Source organism: Empidonax traillii, unplaced genomic scaffold, assembly GCF_003031625.1.
Source record: "Empidonax traillii isolate 1590-97213 ecotype Southwest subspecies unplaced genomic scaffold, ASM303162v1 scaffold338:size1951571, whole genome shotgun sequence".
In the NCBI taxonomy this organism is placed as follows: domain Eukaryota; kingdom Metazoa; phylum Chordata; class Aves; order Passeriformes; family Tyrannidae; genus Empidonax; species Empidonax traillii.
Window position 1 is genome coordinate 897,094 of NW_020955531.1, and position 16,224 is coordinate 913,317.

The following is a 16,224-nucleotide window of genomic DNA, read 5'->3' on the forward strand; positions in this document are numbered from 1 at the left end:
ACACAGAGGGGTCCCAACCCTACACATACCCAGAGGGCTCCTCCAGCAGTGGCAGCCCAGCTCTTCGCCAGGGATCCCTGAAGTCCCAGCTGAAGGACTTGGGGAGTATCTTGGCTACCTCTGGCAGAAGAGCAGCCGTGAGGGGCACGTGGATGATTAAAGACACCCCAGGACAGGCAGCGGGGACGGCGGCACACGGGGTCGGCCACGGGCGAGGGCATCATGCGTCCCACGTTACCTTTGGCCGTCCCGCAGGTCGGGTGCTCCCCCAGGCAGCCGCGGCGCTGCTTGAGGTCAGGACAGGGCTCCCCTCCGTGCCGGGGCGGGACGGTGACCTGGCGGCTGCGGGCCCTGCTGCCGACCCCACACGGGGAGCTGCACCCACTCCACGGCCCCCAGGGCCCCACCGAGCAGCTCACGGCTGCCGGGGGAGCAGGAGGGATGGAGGAGAGGGAAAAGAGAGAGCTTCAGCGTCATGAGCAGGGGAAAGAGGAGCGCAGGGGAGATGCAGCACAGGGGAGGGGGAGAGGGGAGGAAGGCCAAGGGCCAGGGTGACCCCAGCAGCCCCTCTCCCCTGACCCCTGCCAGCACAGGGACATTGTGCGTCGCTTCCGCAGGATTTTATCCCTGTGCTGCATCGCGCTGAGCTGGGACCCCGCTAATCTCCCCGGAGATTAGGAAGGGCTGACTGTTGCAATTGTCCAGGGGGCCACAGCCGGTGCCCGCCTGCGCGGGTTTGGGTCCCCAGGGCGGGCTGGCTTCACACCCTCAAGCCCACGATCCGTTTGGCACCCCCAACACAGCTCCTGGTTCCCTTGTCGCTGTGCAAGGCACTGCCCGTGACAGTGGCAGCGGTGTTGCCAGGGTTTGTCCTGCTGGGTCCCACACTGACCACTCTGAGGCTTGCAATGACAGCGTCACTGTCAACTGCAGACCAGAGGCCACCCCTGAGTGCTCTGTCATTGCACTGGGACCAGCCGGACATCCAGTGTGGAAGAAAGGGGAAAATTCGGATATTGTTACAAATCCAGCCCAGCCGGCGCCCCAGATGCATCCTGTTACCGCTCAAAGCAGGGGCCAACAGGTACCGACAAACACCCACCACCCAGAGCAGCAGCCCAGGCGGGTGTCCCCAGCCCCGGGTCCGGCCAGTGCCACGCCCCACGCCCTGTGCCACGCCCTGTGCCACTCACCGGCGCGGCGGCACGTGGCGTGGTAGTCCTGGCAGCAATCTCCCGTCCTCTGGCAGTACGAGTCGCAGTAGCAGCGAGCCCGGCGGGCGGCGGGGGCCCAGCACGCGTTGTTCCTGCCCGGGCAGCAGCGGTGCCGGCAGCTGCCCGTGGCACCCACCAGGCAGCTGGTGGCCAACAGCCAGCCCCCCCAGAGCAGCAGGCCCCGCATGGCACCGGGAGCCTGCGAGCGCCGAGCGACGGCTCTGCACCCCCTGGATGCTGGATGAGGAGCGAGGGCTGCGCTGGTGGCGGCGTTGGGATCTCCGGCCGTGCCGCACCGCCCCCGGGCTGGGCGGGGGGACAAAGCCCGTTCCCTTCTGCTCCACCGCCCCTCGCCATCCCGGCAGGGCAAGGACTTCACACAAGTAGCCAGGATTACCAATAAAGCACAGTGCACGGGACAACACAACCCTGGAGCTGCCTGGGAGCACCTGTGACTGGCGCACTGCTGGCTTGGAGCTCACACTCCCCTGGGAGCACCACCTTGGCACGATGGGGAGCACCGTCCCCCACCTGCAGGGCAGGAGCTGCTCGCTGCTCACTCAGCACCGCCCAGACACCAACGCAGCTGCTAAAGCCAGACTGATTTTATTCAAATTGCGAATGTAAAACAGAATAATAATAAAAAAAAACAACAATGCAACCCTCACTGGCTTCAGAGCCGAAAGCCGCAGGTAAACCGTGCCCGGGCTTTCCTCCTTCACCCTCCTGTGTTAAGGCTGAGCTCATCGCTGGCGACAAGAGGGAGCAGGGATGGGTGGAGCCCTGGCTCCTGCATCCCCCCTCCCTCGGGAGAAGTTTGGCACAAATCGTGTGGGGCCAACCTGGTGTGGGCAGAGCAGGGCTCCGGCCCCACGGCCACAGGTGTTAGTGGGTCAGCGTGAAGCTCCAAAAGCTACAGGATTTACCTACGGGGCCACGGCGAGGCGGCGGGAGGGCAGATGGGGGGAATGTGGCAGAAGACAGGGGTTTGCACCCCAGGCCGAGAGGCCGAGTCTGTGAGGCGGGGCTGCCCCTCCTCGCCCCGGCTCGAACAGCATCTCGACTGTAAACGGCAAGTGATGGGGGCACCCAGCTCACCCCAACCCCGGCCCACCACGAGCACAACTAAAGGCCTGGCTGTATGTGCAAATTTGGGCAGCCCCTGCTCAGCGAGCCCAGGGCTGAGCAGGACCCTAGGGATGGGATGCTGCACACCGGTGGTCCTGGTGCTGGCAGGGAGGGAGAAGGAAGCCTGGGGCCACACCAGCAGGTCACTGCCCTCCCGGCCCGGGAGGTGCAGGGCTGTTGGGCTCCCCCCAAGCTGCTGTGACCGAGTGCATCGCTCCCAGCTGGCGGTGTGAGCCCCAGCATCAGCTTGCGATGCCCCATCCACAGCTTGGCATTGCACCATGGCTCTGGGCAGCTCCCAGCACCCCCAAAAAGAGCTGCTCCCCAGGCAGTCAGCAGCTCCTGGCTGTCAGGAGCCCTGGGGCCACTGTCCCAGGGGGACACCTCACCCTGGATAACCAGCACTCATGCCTGATGTGGCACCAGGGGGAAGTGCCAGCAGGGGATTGGGGTGGGTCTAACGGGGATGCTTGGGGTCTGGATGGTGGGATGCTGCTCCCTCCCTGCTCCTTTTAGCACATAACTAGTAATTTAACCTGCTCCAGAGCCTGTTCCTAAAGATAAAGGTGGCCAGGTTTGGGGGGAGGGTGTGGGGGGCAGAGCTGGTCCTGGCAGCACCTGCAGGCGGGTGTGGGCTTGGTCTCTGCTCTCCAGCTGCAGCCCTGCGGGGCCCGGGAGGTGGGGCCCCCTGGCCTGGCCCCTCAGTCCGTTTTCCACACCTTGTTGAGGAATTTGACCACCTCATCGTAGATGATGAAGACGATGGCAACGTCGAGACAGACGCGGCCCAAGCGAGGCACCGTGCCCTTGTAAAACCTGCCGGGGATAAAGGGGGCCGTGGGGCTGATTGCCCTCGCAGCCCCCTCCCTGCCCATCCTGCCCCCCAGCCACCCCCACCGCAGAGCTTACGCCAGGGGCCCTTCGTGTTTCATGATCTGGTAGGCACAGTCCCAGGTGTTCTTGTACTTGTGCGCCTCCAGCCCCTGTGGGAAGGGGAAAGCAGGATCAGAGGCCAGAGCCAGGGGTGTCTCTGGGGGATTTTGTGGGGGAGGCAGATAGCTGGGGGTGTGCCATGAGGAACTGATCCCTCTTTGATGCTGCGAATCAAACCCGGGAGGGACATCCCCATCTCTGTGCAAACACTTCCCAGCACCAACCCCACGAATCTCCCAAGCCAAATCCCACCACCATCCAGTGCCTGCCCCAGGGACTGTGTGAAACAGCTCCCAGGCAGCGGGTGGCCCCAGCCTGCTGCAGGCAGAGTGGTCTCACACCGTGTCCTGGCACTGTACCTGCATCCTGGTCTTCACCACGTCCAAGGGGGTGTTGCCAAAGACACTCGCAGCTCCAGCAATGGCTCCAAACACCCCTGTGATGAAGGGGTTGATAACCTTGTTGGGATTGTCCCCTGGAAAGAAAGACAGTTTGAGGACAGAATAGTGGTGGGATGAAGCACTCATTCCTGAGGGAGCCCACAGGGAAGATCCCAGGTCTGGTTGCTTGTGGTCATGGTGCTGAGCTGGGGGCTGGGGCGTTTGAAGGAGACTGTCCAGCAGCAGCAGCCCCACAGAGCTCATACAGTGCCCAGGGACTCAGGGTGGGTGTGAAAGTGATGCTCCAGCACCAGGACCCTTCAGAGCCCCATGAGCTGGGGCCACCCCACCTTGGTTTTCATCTTCCTGCATCCTGGGTGGCTGAGCCATGAGAAGTAGGGGGTGTGCTGACAGAAAGTCCATCCCAGCTCCCAAGGGTGGGCTGGAGGAGCCAGAGGCACAGCCAGGCAGGCCTGGGGGGATGAGGGCACCATACCTTTGTACCAGTTCTTGAGGGAGGTCATGACGAAGAAGCGGATGGCTTGGTTTGATCCTTGCTTGAGGACGGTCGCAGTTAAGCCCTGGTAGGTCCCCTTCAGTCCTGCAAGAAGAGGGTGTTGGAGGAGAGACCAGCCTCAGCTGGCAGAGAAAAACCTTCTCAGGCCACACATCCCAGCCTGTGCCCATCTGCCACCTCCCACCCCATCCCCACAGCACGGGAGTGCCCAGGGGGTCAGGGTGCCGCTTCCCCGGGACTCACCCTGTTCCCGAACGATCTCCCGGACGCCATGGAAGAAACCACGGTATTTGGGGTTGGGAGAGGTCTGGTCATGGATAAACTTCACCTACGAGGAGATGATGTGCTCGTCCCGGCTGAGGTAAGGGCAGGCGTGATGGCCCCAAAAGGGCTGTTGGCCACCTCTTGCCTTGTGCCAGGGACAGTCCCAAGACCAGAGCCAACCCACGCAGCCAGGCAAGACTGGAGAGACCACAGGGGAAGCCTGTGCCCCTGGCCAGCAGCGCATTTTCCAGAGCAAAACCTGGGAAACTGCTGCTGCAAGCGGCCACGTGGGGTTTACAGTCCAAAAATGAGTGACAAGATGAGCTTGTGGGGCTCCTCCCCAGAGTGGGAGAAGGGCCAGGACCACCTGACCTGACCCCGAGGGCTTTCCACCATCAGATCCTCCCCTACAAAACTGGCCTGAGCAAACTCATGTGGCCTTCAGGTCCCCAAAAGTCAGGCACCCCTGGCTCTTGCACCCTCCCCACCAAGCCCGGTGAGGAGTGCCAAGGCAGGGGACACTGGCAGCTGCCTCCCACCCACCTTTATGGTCTCCATGGGGCAGACCACTGCCACAGCCTCGGCCACGCCAGCCCCCAGCCCGCAGATGAGGCCCCGCGTGCTGTCCAGCCGCCCCTGCTCGTCTCTCATCTGGTTGCTGAGGAACTCGAACATCCCGAACCTGCAAAGGAGCCACCATGCCAACCCCTGGGCACCCAGACAGGGGGCTGCACCCCCTGCTCTGGGTCTGCCTCCAGGAGCAGCCACGCACCCTGTGAGAGGACCCTCCCGTCTGGGAAAGCACCTGGCCTTGGTGAAGCACCAGTGGAGACACTGAGGGCAAAACCACCCCGTCTGCTGCTGTCGGGAGCCCCCCCCACTCACCCCAGGCCCTGGGGACACACCTACCTGACGGCAGCCTTGGGGATGGAGCCGTACAGCAGCGAGCTGAGCCCCCGGTACAGCCCCCGGATGCCATGGTCACGGACAGTCTGCTTCACACAGTCCCCTGTGGCAGAGCACAGCAGTGCCACTGTCACCTGCCACGCCGAGGACCACCCACCACCGCCCCAGCTCCAGCCAGGCTTCCCGGGAGCCCCCCAAACCCAGCGAGGGGCTGGGGCCAGCGCTGGGCAGGTGCTCACCGATGCCCTTGTAGCGAGGAGGGTTTGCCTTCTCGTCCAGCTGCAGCTGCGTCTTCACATATTCGGTGGGGAATGTGATGCAGATCTCGATCCCTCCGGCCAGGCCACCTGCACGGGAGAGGAGGGGGCATTGGGGCAGGAGCAGCACCAGGCCAGGTCAGTGGCTGCTGCCGCTTCAGGATGGCTGAGCCAAGGGCTGCCGGCAGCCAGGTCTGGGCTGGGACACCCCGTGCCTGTCCTCACCAAAACCCTGAGCACTCCACACAGCAGCGGGGCCCTGTGCCAACCTGGTGCCCTGCACGGGCATCACTGCCCAGCCATGGCAAGAGACATTGAGGAGACTGGCCAAAGTGGCTGGTAAACCAGGCAAAACACCACACCCACAGCCACCTATTTGGCGTGTTATTCCCCAAAGGCACCTCTCCCTCTCCGGAGCCCCACACCCCCAGGTGAGCTGCCAGCACTGGGATTTATAAACCCAGCGGTGCTGCAGCAGGCCCAGCACCACTCCCCACACCGGTGGGAGCCCATCTGCAGACCAGCCACGCCAGCAGGAAGCACAATCATCATCAAGCCTGTCCGGCTGCCCCGGGCTCCCACAGCGGCTGCTGGGGGCTGATTACAGCGGCTGCAGCCTCTCCTGGCAGCCCAGGCAGCAAGGGGTGCTGGCTCTCAGCCACGGGGCTCCCCACAGCGTGGTTGCAGCCCTTGCAGCTGGGCTGGGGGAGCTGGGCTCAGCCCATCCGGCCACGACAGATCACAGGGCATTTCCTCGCATCAAAGCACGGGCAGGTCCCGCCGAGCAGCGGGAGCCCTTTGTGCCGCAACCAGGAGGAAGCGCGAGGCCAAGCCGGCTCCCTCAGGATCACAGGGCAAACCCCGCTCAGGGCAGAGGGCACTGCCACTGGGGTCAGCACCCACCAGAGCACTCCCTGCTCCTTGCCCAGGGAAGGTGAACCATGCCCTGGCCCTCAGGATGGGGCACGGCGTGGGGTCAGGGGGGCTGTCAGCTCCCAGTCTCCCACACAGCCTCCAATGGCCCCTCCAGCCTGGCCACGTCCTCGGCGTGACTCAGCAGCACTGCAGCTCCCACCACAGCCATGGTGGGGAGCCACGGGGGGAACACACTGCCACTGTGGGAAGGGCCAGGGCTGGATGCTGTGGTGGTGATCCTGCTCTGCAGCCAAGTGCAGCACGGCACGGCACAGCTCTGCTTATCAGCACCCCACAAACCACCCCTGTGAGGGGATACTGATAGGGGGCACCACCACTGTGGCTGCTCCCTGTGACAGCAGCAGGAGGCCCCAGCTCCTCGGACCAGTGGAGTTTCTCACAAAGTCACGTTTCATTTGTACAGCCTCCAAATTTACAAGAGAGACAGTGGATCCTGGTGCCGCACCCAGCTCCCCCGGGCCAGTGCCACTGGCAACTGGCATCCCCTGGAGCACTGCTGCCTGCTCTCAGCCCGGTCTTTCTGAAGCCTTGCTGCACACTCCTTCCAGCACCCACCTTAAAACAGCCTTATCCTGTTTTTTTCCCCCCAGGCAAAAGAAGCACCAGGCTGCACTGTCCTCCCAGGGGAGTCAAGAAGCCAGGTCAGCACTCAGCACAGCTGGGGCAATGGAAAGCTCAGCTCTCTGCTCAAAGAGCATCCCACTCCTCCCACAGGCACAGCAGGGATGGGGACACCGGGGCACTGAGTGCCCAAGGCAGGACCCGCCAGCCCAGCCTGGCAGCATCCCGGCCCCGTGGGGTGCTGGGGATGGGGCCTGAGGCCAGTCCAGCTCCTCCAGAGCAGACAAAGGCCCCTTGTTTCCCACTGTGTTCCCGGGGGGGCTGGAGCTGCCCAGCCCAGGCCAGGCAGGCGGCTCCCGGGAGGCGGGAACGGGTGACCACTGCCAGCCATGACTCCTCCACGGCACCCTGTGCTTTGGGGGCGTGGGAGGAAACCACAGAAGCCACAGCCAGGCCAGCTCATGCCACTGCAGCCAGCCAGTCACCCTCTCCCCTGGGGCACCACAAGACAGCCACCATCCCCAGTGTCCCCACCGTGCTCCTGCCACCCCCTCAACTCTCTCCCATCGTTGGCAGGTCTGTCAGGGGTGGCAGACACTGCTGGTGCCACGGCACAGGGGCTGCCAAGCACTGTAATTTCTCCTGCAAAGACAAACAGTTCCCGAGGAAGAGCTGGCAGGTCCCCAGCAAGCAGCAGCATCCTCCAGCTGAGTGCAACAGTCCCCAAAAAGCCAAGCGCTGGCTGGCACCTCTCCACACCACAGCCACATGAACAACCCAGCTGCTGCCAAGGCCACTTCCCTCCCTCCTACACTGCAGAACTGAAGTGCTGGACATTTGAAGTGCCATAAATATTTGCTCCCTCCCGGTCTCCCAGCACCAGCTGCTGCCCCAGCACCTCCGGGAGCCAGACAGGAGGGAAGCACCTGGGACAAGCACCAGTCCAGGGGCAACCAGCACCTGGGCTCATGGCAGCCACACCAGATGGCACAGGGAGGGATGCTGCTCCTCCCACAACCCGCCCACAGCCTTGGCTGCCACTGGGATTGAGGACGTTTGTCCATGCAGGGGAGGCAGACAAGTTCTGCCCAGAATCCCACAGGCAAAGCCACACCCACAGAAGCCTGTGAAGTGCCCCAGCAAAGGGACAGAGTGCTGTTCCTGGGAACTGGCAGCCTCTGGGCACTGAGGTTGCCTTGGCCAAGGATGGAGGAACAAGGCATCCACATTGCCAGGTCCCCTCCTACCCCCTGCTGTCACTCTGGGCTCAGTGGGGAGGTGCACAGAGCAGGAACTCGGGACACACTCCTTGACTGGTGGCAATTTTAACCCATTTTCATCTGCCTGCAGAGAGAAAGGGTGGCACAGACCACCCACCCCGCAAACCCTAACCCCCCTGGAAGCGGGACCCATCAGAGGTCCTGCTCTGCTGTCATCTCCTCTCTCCACACAGTATTGTTCCAGCAGAAACCTTATTCCATGCAAATAAATCACCCCACTGCCCACAAGCAGCAGCTCTGTCCAACCTCCTCCCTCGCCAGGGCTGCGGGGGCTTTGCAACCTGTTTACCCGGACTTTAACCGGCAGCTTCAGCTCTTGCAACAGCGCGGAGTCAGCAGGAACAGCTGGCAGTGCTCAGGAGGGGAAAGAGCAAGCGGGGCAGCTGAGGTGCCGGGCAAAGGCTCTCCACTGTCAGCTGGATGCAGCACAGCCAGAGAGACGGGACGTCCTTCAGGGAAGGTCACTACGCCCGGCCCCAGGGAAGGTGTCTGGTGGGGAGATCCCACTCCCAGCACCAGGAATGGCTCCCTGGCTGCAGCACCGCCTGTATGTGCTTCAGCTGCCAGTGATCCCCACACGGCAGGCCCAGCGGGAAGGGGGAGATGGGAAAAATACCTGTTTGTCAGCCACTTGGCATGGTTTTCCCAGAAAACGTTTAGCTCTCCCCTGCGGAAGAGCCAAAGAAGGCTGTCCTTGGGCACAGCTGGGGAGAGCTGGCAGGAGGGAGAAGAGGGTTTTTGGGGACAGTGGGAGGGTGCTGCCCCTGCAATGCTCATGCAACACGTGATGGCATCAGCACACAGAGGTCCAGCTTCACACTCTGTCAGTGAGCAGCTCCCAGGGACACCACTGGCCACTGCATCCCAGGATCACCAGCTCCTGGCCAGGACAGAGCGGGTGCTGAGGGCAGGAGGATGAAGCTCCAATGGGGAAGACAAGGAGAGTCCCAGGACTTACACAAACCAAGGCTGCACAGCCAGGGCTGGCACTGCCACCCACTGCAAACCTCTACCCTGAGGCAAGTGCCCCAGTGAGCACCCACTGCCCTGTCTGGGAGCCACAGAGGGCCAGGAGGTGGCACTGACCCCTCTGCCACTCCTGCAAGTGACTGTGCCTGCAAAAACATCCTGCTCCTGCAGAGAGACAGAGCAGCAGGTCTCTGTGCAGCTCTGATGAGAAGTGAGCACCTGGAGAGCAATTTCAGCCTCTCCATTTTTAAGAGTGATTTCACATGCTGACACACAAGCACCTGATTTCCATACAAAAAGCTCCTTTTAAGTTCAGATTAAGCAGGATCCTTTCAGGCCAGAGGAAATTATTCCTAAGGGTCTGGGAGCAAAGCAGCAGAGCTCTCCCAGAGCCCATGCCTGAAGCTTCCCCATTCTGCCAGCCGGGTGGCACAGGATGGTGGAAAGGCACAAACAAGCTCTCAGCTCCTCTCCAGAGCAGAAGCAGAGCCCTGAGTTCCCCCTGTTTGGGGGGCACCCAGCCCACGTGCAGGAGGTGCAGGTGTAGGAGGTGAGCTGAGCACACGACACGGGTGGCACGAACCACACGCCGCAGGCACAGCGGGCCATCCTGCCCACCTCCTGGATGCCAGGCTTACAGCTCCCACCCTCACGAGGGGAACTTGGTTAGTGCCCTTTTCCATTAGCCAAGGCAGCTGTTAGAGCTGGGAAAATCAGAGACCCTCCCAAAAAACCCCAAAACAATCAGAAAAACCACGAACAACAACAATAAAAACTCCAAACAAACAAACAAACAAACCCCACAAAACACCCCAAAAGCACCCCATCAGGGTGCTACAAATCAGGGAGGCAGGAACACCCACTGCCAGCTCCCGACAGGTCCCTGCTCCCCGCTGCCAAGGGAACAACCCCTCCTGGCAGCCGCCCAGGCTGCCCTTCAGCCATCCATTGCCATCCCCCCGCTGAAGGCAGTGGTGGAGCAATCAATCCTGCCCTGCCTGCAGCGGTGAAACGGGTTTAACGGCTCCACCCCCCAACACGTCCCACCACGGGCCATCTTGTGAAACTCGGGGCTCAGGAGCCGGCAGGCATCTCCTCCTGCCACGGACAGCCCTTCAGCACCCACCTGCAGCCACATCCTTGGGGAAAACCACCACGGGGGCAGCTCTGCGGCCAAAGCTCTTACACAGTGCTGAGACAGGGAAGCAGCTTCCCCCAAACAAGACTGCCAGAAAATTACCCGCGTTTTGTTTACAAGGGAAAAAAAAACCCGTGTCCTGTGACAGACAGGTCAGCAGGCTCAGAGGGTGTCCATGCCTTGGAGGTCTCCTGTCTGACAGGGGCAAGGCCGGTGGGGAGCACAGGGGTTCAGCAGGTCAATCGGTAAACACACACACACGGCGTGTTTGGTCACAGGAGAGTGCCACAGGCAGGCTGGATGAAGTCTGATCCCCAGTGGGGACACACAGAATGGCAAACAGGAGAGATGCCTCTCTGTACCCTGTGCCATCGGTGGGTAAACAGCCCCGACCGTGCAAACAGCGCTGCAGATAACACTCTGGATGGGATGGAATAATTTGTCCTGAATCTTACTGGAACTGTCCTGTTTGAACAGGCTGCCTTTTCACAACCCACTCACTCATCGCCTCCTTGCATTCACTTCTCAACATTACAACTAACCATTATTACATTTTAAACTTCTTGGCTGTGAGCAGGATGGCAGCAGTCACTTCCCTGTGCTCGCAGTCACAGCGTCTTCTGCCCTTGGCACTCACCCCACCTTTGGGGACTGCCAAGTGCCCCGTCCTGCTCAAGTCACCTTCTCTGTGTTGTCCTGTGCACCCCAGCCAAGTCATCACTCCACTCTGGACATCAACTTTTCAAGCATCGAAAACCCCTCTGAACTCTCTGAGTCGATGTCAGAGCCCAGGGCTGCTGGGCACCTCCCCCAGCACAGCCCCACAGCTGGATGAAGGAGCCACTGCCAGGACTGAGCCTTCCCCAGGGACAGCCTCTGGTCTCCTCACCACCAGCACAGGGGAGTGATTGCTGTGCCACACACTGGAGAATGGGGAGAGAGAAGAGATGGCAAAAAAATCAACTCCTGCTGTCAGGAGGTGACCCAAGACCTGAGGGCACAAGCAGGGCAGGGAGGCTGCATTGGCATGCACCACACAGGGCCATCAGAGACGAGAGAGAGGCCGCAACATCCCCTGTCAGCTCATGGTGCTCATCGCCTCCGGAAGATGGATGGCTCCTTCCGATCATTTACATCAACCCACAGAAAATGGTTGCCTGCAGAATGTCAAGCAGAGCATCAGGCATGTGAAAATCTCAGAAACTCACATTTCAAAACCCAGGGTTAACCCCAGCTCACACAGAATCCATTCAGACCGAATGGACAGCCCGATGTGGTTTCCTGGCCCTGGGGCTGACATCCTCCTCCCACCAGGAGCCTTGGGGCTGCTCTGAGGTTCTGCTGCAGTCCACGAGGGCTCCCAGGCAGCCAAGGACACACTCAGGGCCAGCACACTCCATGTGCCCCACTCCCCAAACAGATGACAGCCAGAGGAGGCAACTGCAGGGGAAACCACAACCAGGCGGGAAGCACTGAGGGCAGCAGACCCGGCAGGGCTGGTTCCTCCACGGTCACCAGTCCTTCTGCCTGGCTGTGCTCAGCCCACCACCTGGCTCCTTTGGCTCAGCATCAAGGGGGAAACATCCCCCAAACTGCTGTGAGCACCAGGCATCCATCTCAAAGCCAGGGAGTGCGCCAGACCACAGCCACTCCCAGCAGCACAACCTCCCTCACAACCTCCCAGGAGAGAAACGGCCCTGGAAATCCAGGTGGACTTGGGACTTCTGGGAAAGGAGTCCTGCTCTGCAAGAAGCAAGTCTCAGCTTTCACACCCAGTGCCTGACTCCTCTCCTCTGCAGGTACAGCATTTCCTAAGAAAGATTATATCAGGGATTAACAAAGAAGAGGAAACTGAAGCTCTAATTACTGCTTTGTTTCTCAGGAGCCTGAGCTCCCTGCTGAACCTTCCCTGCTCTACCCTGCAGGTCCTTTTCTCTCCCTGCAGTCCTTCTCCCCTGCCCATGACCTGGTGCACATCACTGCTATTTCCCAGTGGTACCCAACACCAGAACGGCAGCCACAACAACTGCGAGCTCTTTCCAAACCCAGCACCATGCAGGACAGTGCCCAGGCATCCTGCCCCCCTGACCAGGCAGGATTAGGTGTAGGCAGGAACAACAACTGTGCAGCAGCCCCCAGATGAGCAGAGGTACCATGCAGAGAGCCAGGCAGCTGGGAGCTTCTCCGTGGGAGGGAGCAGACCCCAGGCTTCAAAGCTGGCTAAAAACAGAGCAAGGCCGTACTTTACTCTGGAGAGGGAAGGCAAAGCCTTTCATCACATGGGCGCTGCTAGCCACGAGCAAAGTTCTCAAGAGGAGGGCAGGAGTGTGGGGGTTGGCCTGCAAGGGGCAAAGACCATTTGTGCCGGGCTCTAAACAGCCCACCTCGGGCTGACCCAACAGCACCGTGGCGTTCAAATCCCCAGCAAGGAGCGCTCCGGGGAATGGCAGGGGTGACTGTCTCTCCAGCTCTGCCATCAGCATTCCTGTCTCTCCACCTGCTGCCTTCGTTTCGAGCTCCCCATCCACTCACTGTGGAGGGGCCCCGTGCTGGGAGCTGCACAGTGGACCAGCCCTGAAGGATGCCGGTGGGAGGGACAGGAGGCCAGTGGGCTCAAGGGTTTGCTTGGAAACCACGGCACAAAACTGGAAGCTGGCTGTGGGGAGGCTGGAGGCACGGCTGGGCTCCCGGCCTGCCTGCTAACAGGTTGGTTGTTGCCCAGCAGAAGAGGAACATGCTAGCCCTCAAACCAGCTCCTGAGTTCACAGAAAAATTGTACCAGTCTGCAACAGGTAGCAGAACCAGCAGGAGAGTTGGGAAGACACAGTTTTAATATCCATTTCAGCATAAAGCCTGCATGTTTACCAGTCTTTTAAACGGGTCTAAACTAAGCCATGTTATACCTAACTGCTGTACCTTAAGCCATGTCACACCTAACTGCTGTACCTTAAGCCATGTCACTTCTCACCAGCACCATGTTCTCCAAACCAACTTTGTACCATCAGTTCAGAGCCTGGGGGCTTGTCCCTTTGTAAAGGGGGTGTTGGGATGGAACAGGGGCAGAGACCCACTCAGCACAGAGCATCTCCCATTCCAAATCCTGGCAGTGACACCCACCCAGCCAGCCAGTCCAGCCCAGCTGCCTTCGTGTGCTCAGCCCACACGTGGCCACAGCGCCGGCGCCGCCTGCGTGGTCACCGCAAGGTGAAGTGCTGCCCTGGCACACAGCAGCTGCCCAGACAAATGAGAGCCCATTAGCAAATTAATTTTTAACCTTGCATTTGTCTGTTGCAACAACTAAAGGAGAAGAGCTCTTGGCAGCCAGAGCTTCACTTGTGTCTCTTCAGAAAAGAGCCAGCCCCAGCCTGTGGAGGTCTGGGCAGCTGAGGTTGCTGTGCCTGCCTGGCAGAGGATCCCAATTATAGAGGGGGTCTGTGAGCAGAGAGGCACCCAGGGGGGGATGACAGATGCTTATTTAACTCCACCAGTACAGGCTGATGAGGCGCAGCAGGAATGGTCCATCTTAACACTTCCAGCTCTCCAGAAAGTTGAGCTCTGAAGCACACACCCCTGTTGTGCAGACAAATGTCAGATGAGAAACCCTGAGAGCATCAGCAAACCCTTTAAAGTCAGCAGATACAGCCACAAACGGCACTGCATCCTCCAGCAAGGGGCTGGAGGGCTGAGCAGACCAGGGTGCAGGGAGTTAACAGCAGCTTTCTCCCGTTTCTGTGGTTCTCTAATACAATTAGATGCCACAGAGGCTTGGCTGGACTTCTGCCCATTAACCAATTACTCTGATTACAGCCTGTGAGGAAAAGACCAGCATCTCAATAGGGTCCTTCTTCCACCTCTGCAGCCTCACACGGACCCAGAAGGGCCCCCCCCAAACAGGGGCATGTGCAACTTTGTGCTACGTTGCCCAACCCGGCACCTGGTGAAGTCCACAAGAACCTTTACACCAGAACAACTTCCAGGCATACCCACGGCAATTTTTATGGCAGGGGAGAGAAGGGCAAGTCTGCTGCAACCTCTCTCAGAGGAGGCTGATACCAATAATCCATCTACAGCTGATGATCCTGATTAGAGACCGAAACAAGGGCAATGAAAGTCTCCTGGTACACTGGTACCTGATGCATTGCACAAGGGCAGCAAGATGGGAAAGACTGGGAAGGGTGGATGAGAAGAAAACAGCCTGTTCTTTCCCATCTTAATCTTGGATTAAATCCCATTTAAAAAAATGTTACGTGAAGAGGCCTGAAAAAACAACCCATTTTGAGGCGGGGCAGCACAAGCCTTGAGCCCCCTGAGCTCTGGAGGAGCCTCACCCAAGGCTTCACCTGAATGAGAAGGTACCCTCTGGTCTGGCCACAGCTGCCTTCTCCTTGTGCCACAGCCCTGTGGCCAGGCAGCCCCAGGGATGGCACAGGCACAGTCCCTTCCAGGAGACGTGACCCTGGGAGGCCTCGGCACCCTTTGCACGCTCCAGTGTTCCAAGCATCCATCTCCCACAGTTCTCCAGGTCTGTGTGAGGGGAGACCCACCCAGCACGGGCGGGAGGGCAGAGCTGGAGCAGCAAGTGTTCGGCTGTGCCCAGCCAGGGTGGGCAGAGCCTTCTGCTCCCGGGTCCTGCTACTGGAGGCTGGAGCTCTGCCCTTGGAGGGGAGTGGGGAGTTGGAGAGACAAAGGCACAATCGTAGGAGAGGGAATTGGCTGGAAAACACAAAAGCTCTAAACATGCCAATCATGTCGAGGCTTCGAAGGCTCATTTCAAAACAAAGACGCTAATCTCCACTCTGGGAATTGTCCTGCGACTGGCAGGAGAAACCAGGGAGCTAATGAACAGCTACAAAGGAGTTTAACAAGCCTGCGACTGTCTTGGACTCCAGTCAGCTCAGAGCTCGAACCAGCCACAAGCAGGAGGCAGAGCGTTAACTCTGCAATTACTGCTGCACCCGGAGCCTATTTAGATCCCATGGAAGTGGTCAGAACCGGACGGGAAAACACGCCCTGATCCACAGGGACCGATGCCGAGGCACAAAGGAGGAACCAAGCAGCCCTCAGAGGAACTGCATCAACGCAGCGTGTGGGACACAGCTGGGGCAGGGACAACTGACTGCTCCCGCCCCAGCCTTGTCCCTTAAGCCCTCTGGGGGTGCGTGCGGGGGTCCCTGCTGCCATCAGCCTCTCCCATCAGTGCCGCTCCCTCGGCTGGCATGGAAACCTGTCCCGCTGAACCCCGCGAGTACCGCTCGCCCCGATCTACGTCCGAGGCCACCGGCACCTCCGCGGCCAGACCTCCGGGAGCACAAACAGCCTGGCAGGACGCTGCGATCCCCGGAGCCGGGGTCCAGGTTCAGGATGCTGCCGGGGCCGAAGGGAAACCCCGGTCCACCGGGGCCGCCTCGGGGCAGCGGGAGAGGGGCGGCAGTGCCGGGATGGAGCAGCAGCACCTGCGGGAGCGCCACCGCCCCGGGGCGGGTCCGGCAGCACCGCCCAGGCGGATGCCCACGCTGGCATTGGCGGGGCGAGCCCCGTTCCCCGGGAGAGCCCCGGGGGACCCTTACCTGCCAGGATGGCCTTGCCGGGGTGGGTGAGCTTGGCCTTGCCGGCGGGGGCGGCGGCGGCCAGGCTGCGGGGCGCGGCGGGGGCGGGCATGGCCGCGCTGCTCCGCGGTTCGGGCTGCCCGGGAGCGGCGGCCGAGCCCTATTTCAGAGCCGCGCCCGCGAGGGGCGGCCCCG

The 16,224-nt window shown here is 60.8% G+C and overlaps 2 protein-coding genes across 2 annotated transcripts in view; both read right to left on the reverse strand.

Annotated features, from left to right (window-relative positions):
• The window catches only part of LOC114061487 (somatomedin-B and thrombospondin type-1 domain-containing protein-like), a 3,605-nt gene extending 1,924 nt beyond the window's left edge, over positions 1-1,681 (reverse strand). The window contains exons 1-3 of the mRNA XM_027892007.1: positions 1,194-1,681; positions 239-421; positions 30-120 (exon numbers count right to left, since the gene is read on the reverse strand). Of these exons, the coding sequence (XP_027747808.1) occupies positions 30-120; positions 239-421; positions 1,194-1,401 (482 nt within the window). The 5' untranslated portion in view covers positions 1,402-1,681. The remainder of the gene's footprint in view (positions 1-29; positions 121-238; positions 422-1,193) is intronic.
• A 123-nt stretch (positions 1,682-1,804) lies between these two features.
• SLC25A1 (solute carrier family 25 member 1) lies at positions 1,805-16,164 on the reverse strand. Its single transcript, XM_027892005.1, has 9 exons — positions 16,051-16,164; positions 5,582-5,689; positions 5,346-5,445; positions 4,980-5,118; positions 4,416-4,500; positions 4,152-4,256; positions 3,635-3,750; positions 3,252-3,325; positions 1,805-3,158 (listed from the first exon to the last, which is right to left on the reverse strand). The coding sequence occupies exons 1-9, from the start codon at positions 16,139-16,141 to the stop codon at positions 3,044-3,046; spliced, it is 933 nt and encodes a 310-aa protein (XP_027747806.1). The 5' UTR covers positions 16,142-16,164; the 3' UTR covers positions 1,805-3,043.
• Between the last annotated feature and the right edge of the window lie 60 nt (positions 16,165-16,224).

Coding starts and splice junctions, on each gene's coding strand:
- SLC25A1 (XM_027892005.1), bottom strand. CDS start 16,141: ATGCCCGCCCCCGCCGCGCCCCGCAGCCTGGCCGCCGCCGCCCCCGCC. Junction 4,501..4,979: donor GCCCCATGGAGACCATAAAG/GTGGGTGGGAGG, acceptor ATCTCCTCGTAG/GTGAAGTTTATCCATGACCA. Junction 3,751..4,151: donor CCTCAAGAACTGGTACAAAG/GTATGGTGCCCT, acceptor CTTTCTTTCCAG/GGGACAATCCCAACAAGGTT.